General features: G+C 35.6%; 1 protein-coding gene across 4 annotated transcripts in view; it reads left to right on the top strand.

The window, feature by feature from the left end:
* The window catches only part of top2b (DNA topoisomerase II beta), a 24,625-nt gene that overhangs the window by 3,030 nt on the left and 21,320 nt on the right, over nt 1–275 (top strand). For all 4 annotated transcript variants that reach the window (XM_025065174.1, XM_008331571.3, XM_008331570.3 and 1 more), the window contains exon 4: nt 19–82. In XM_025065174.1, coding sequence (XP_024920942.1) covers nt 19–82 — 64 coding nt within the window. The remainder of the gene's footprint in view (nt 1–18; nt 83–275) is intronic.

Here is a 275-nt window from a genome sequence, read left to right as displayed (position 1 = left end):
CTCTTTACTTGTTTTCAGTGAATGCGGCGGACAACAAACAAAGGGACAAGAACATGACTGGCATTAAAATCACTATTGATATGTAAGTGCAGAGTTTGTTGATACATTTATCTGAATATACTCAGGGGTGTGTGTATTTTTCACAGCTCTTCGTGTCCAGGGCTTGATAGATTTGTGAAGTAGAAGCAGAGGTTCGATCATGGATGTAGCTAAAATAAACAAAATACAATGGACCCTTGAGATACGAGCTTTATATATATATATATATGTATATA

The sequence above is a fragment of the Cynoglossus semilaevis genome, chromosome 18 (genome assembly GCF_000523025.1).
Source record: "Cynoglossus semilaevis isolate Cse_v1.0 chromosome 18, Cse_v1.0, whole genome shotgun sequence".
NCBI classification, from domain to species: Eukaryota; Metazoa; Chordata; class Actinopteri; order Pleuronectiformes; family Cynoglossidae; genus Cynoglossus; species Cynoglossus semilaevis.
This window is presented reverse-complemented; position numbering and strand designations above follow the sequence as displayed.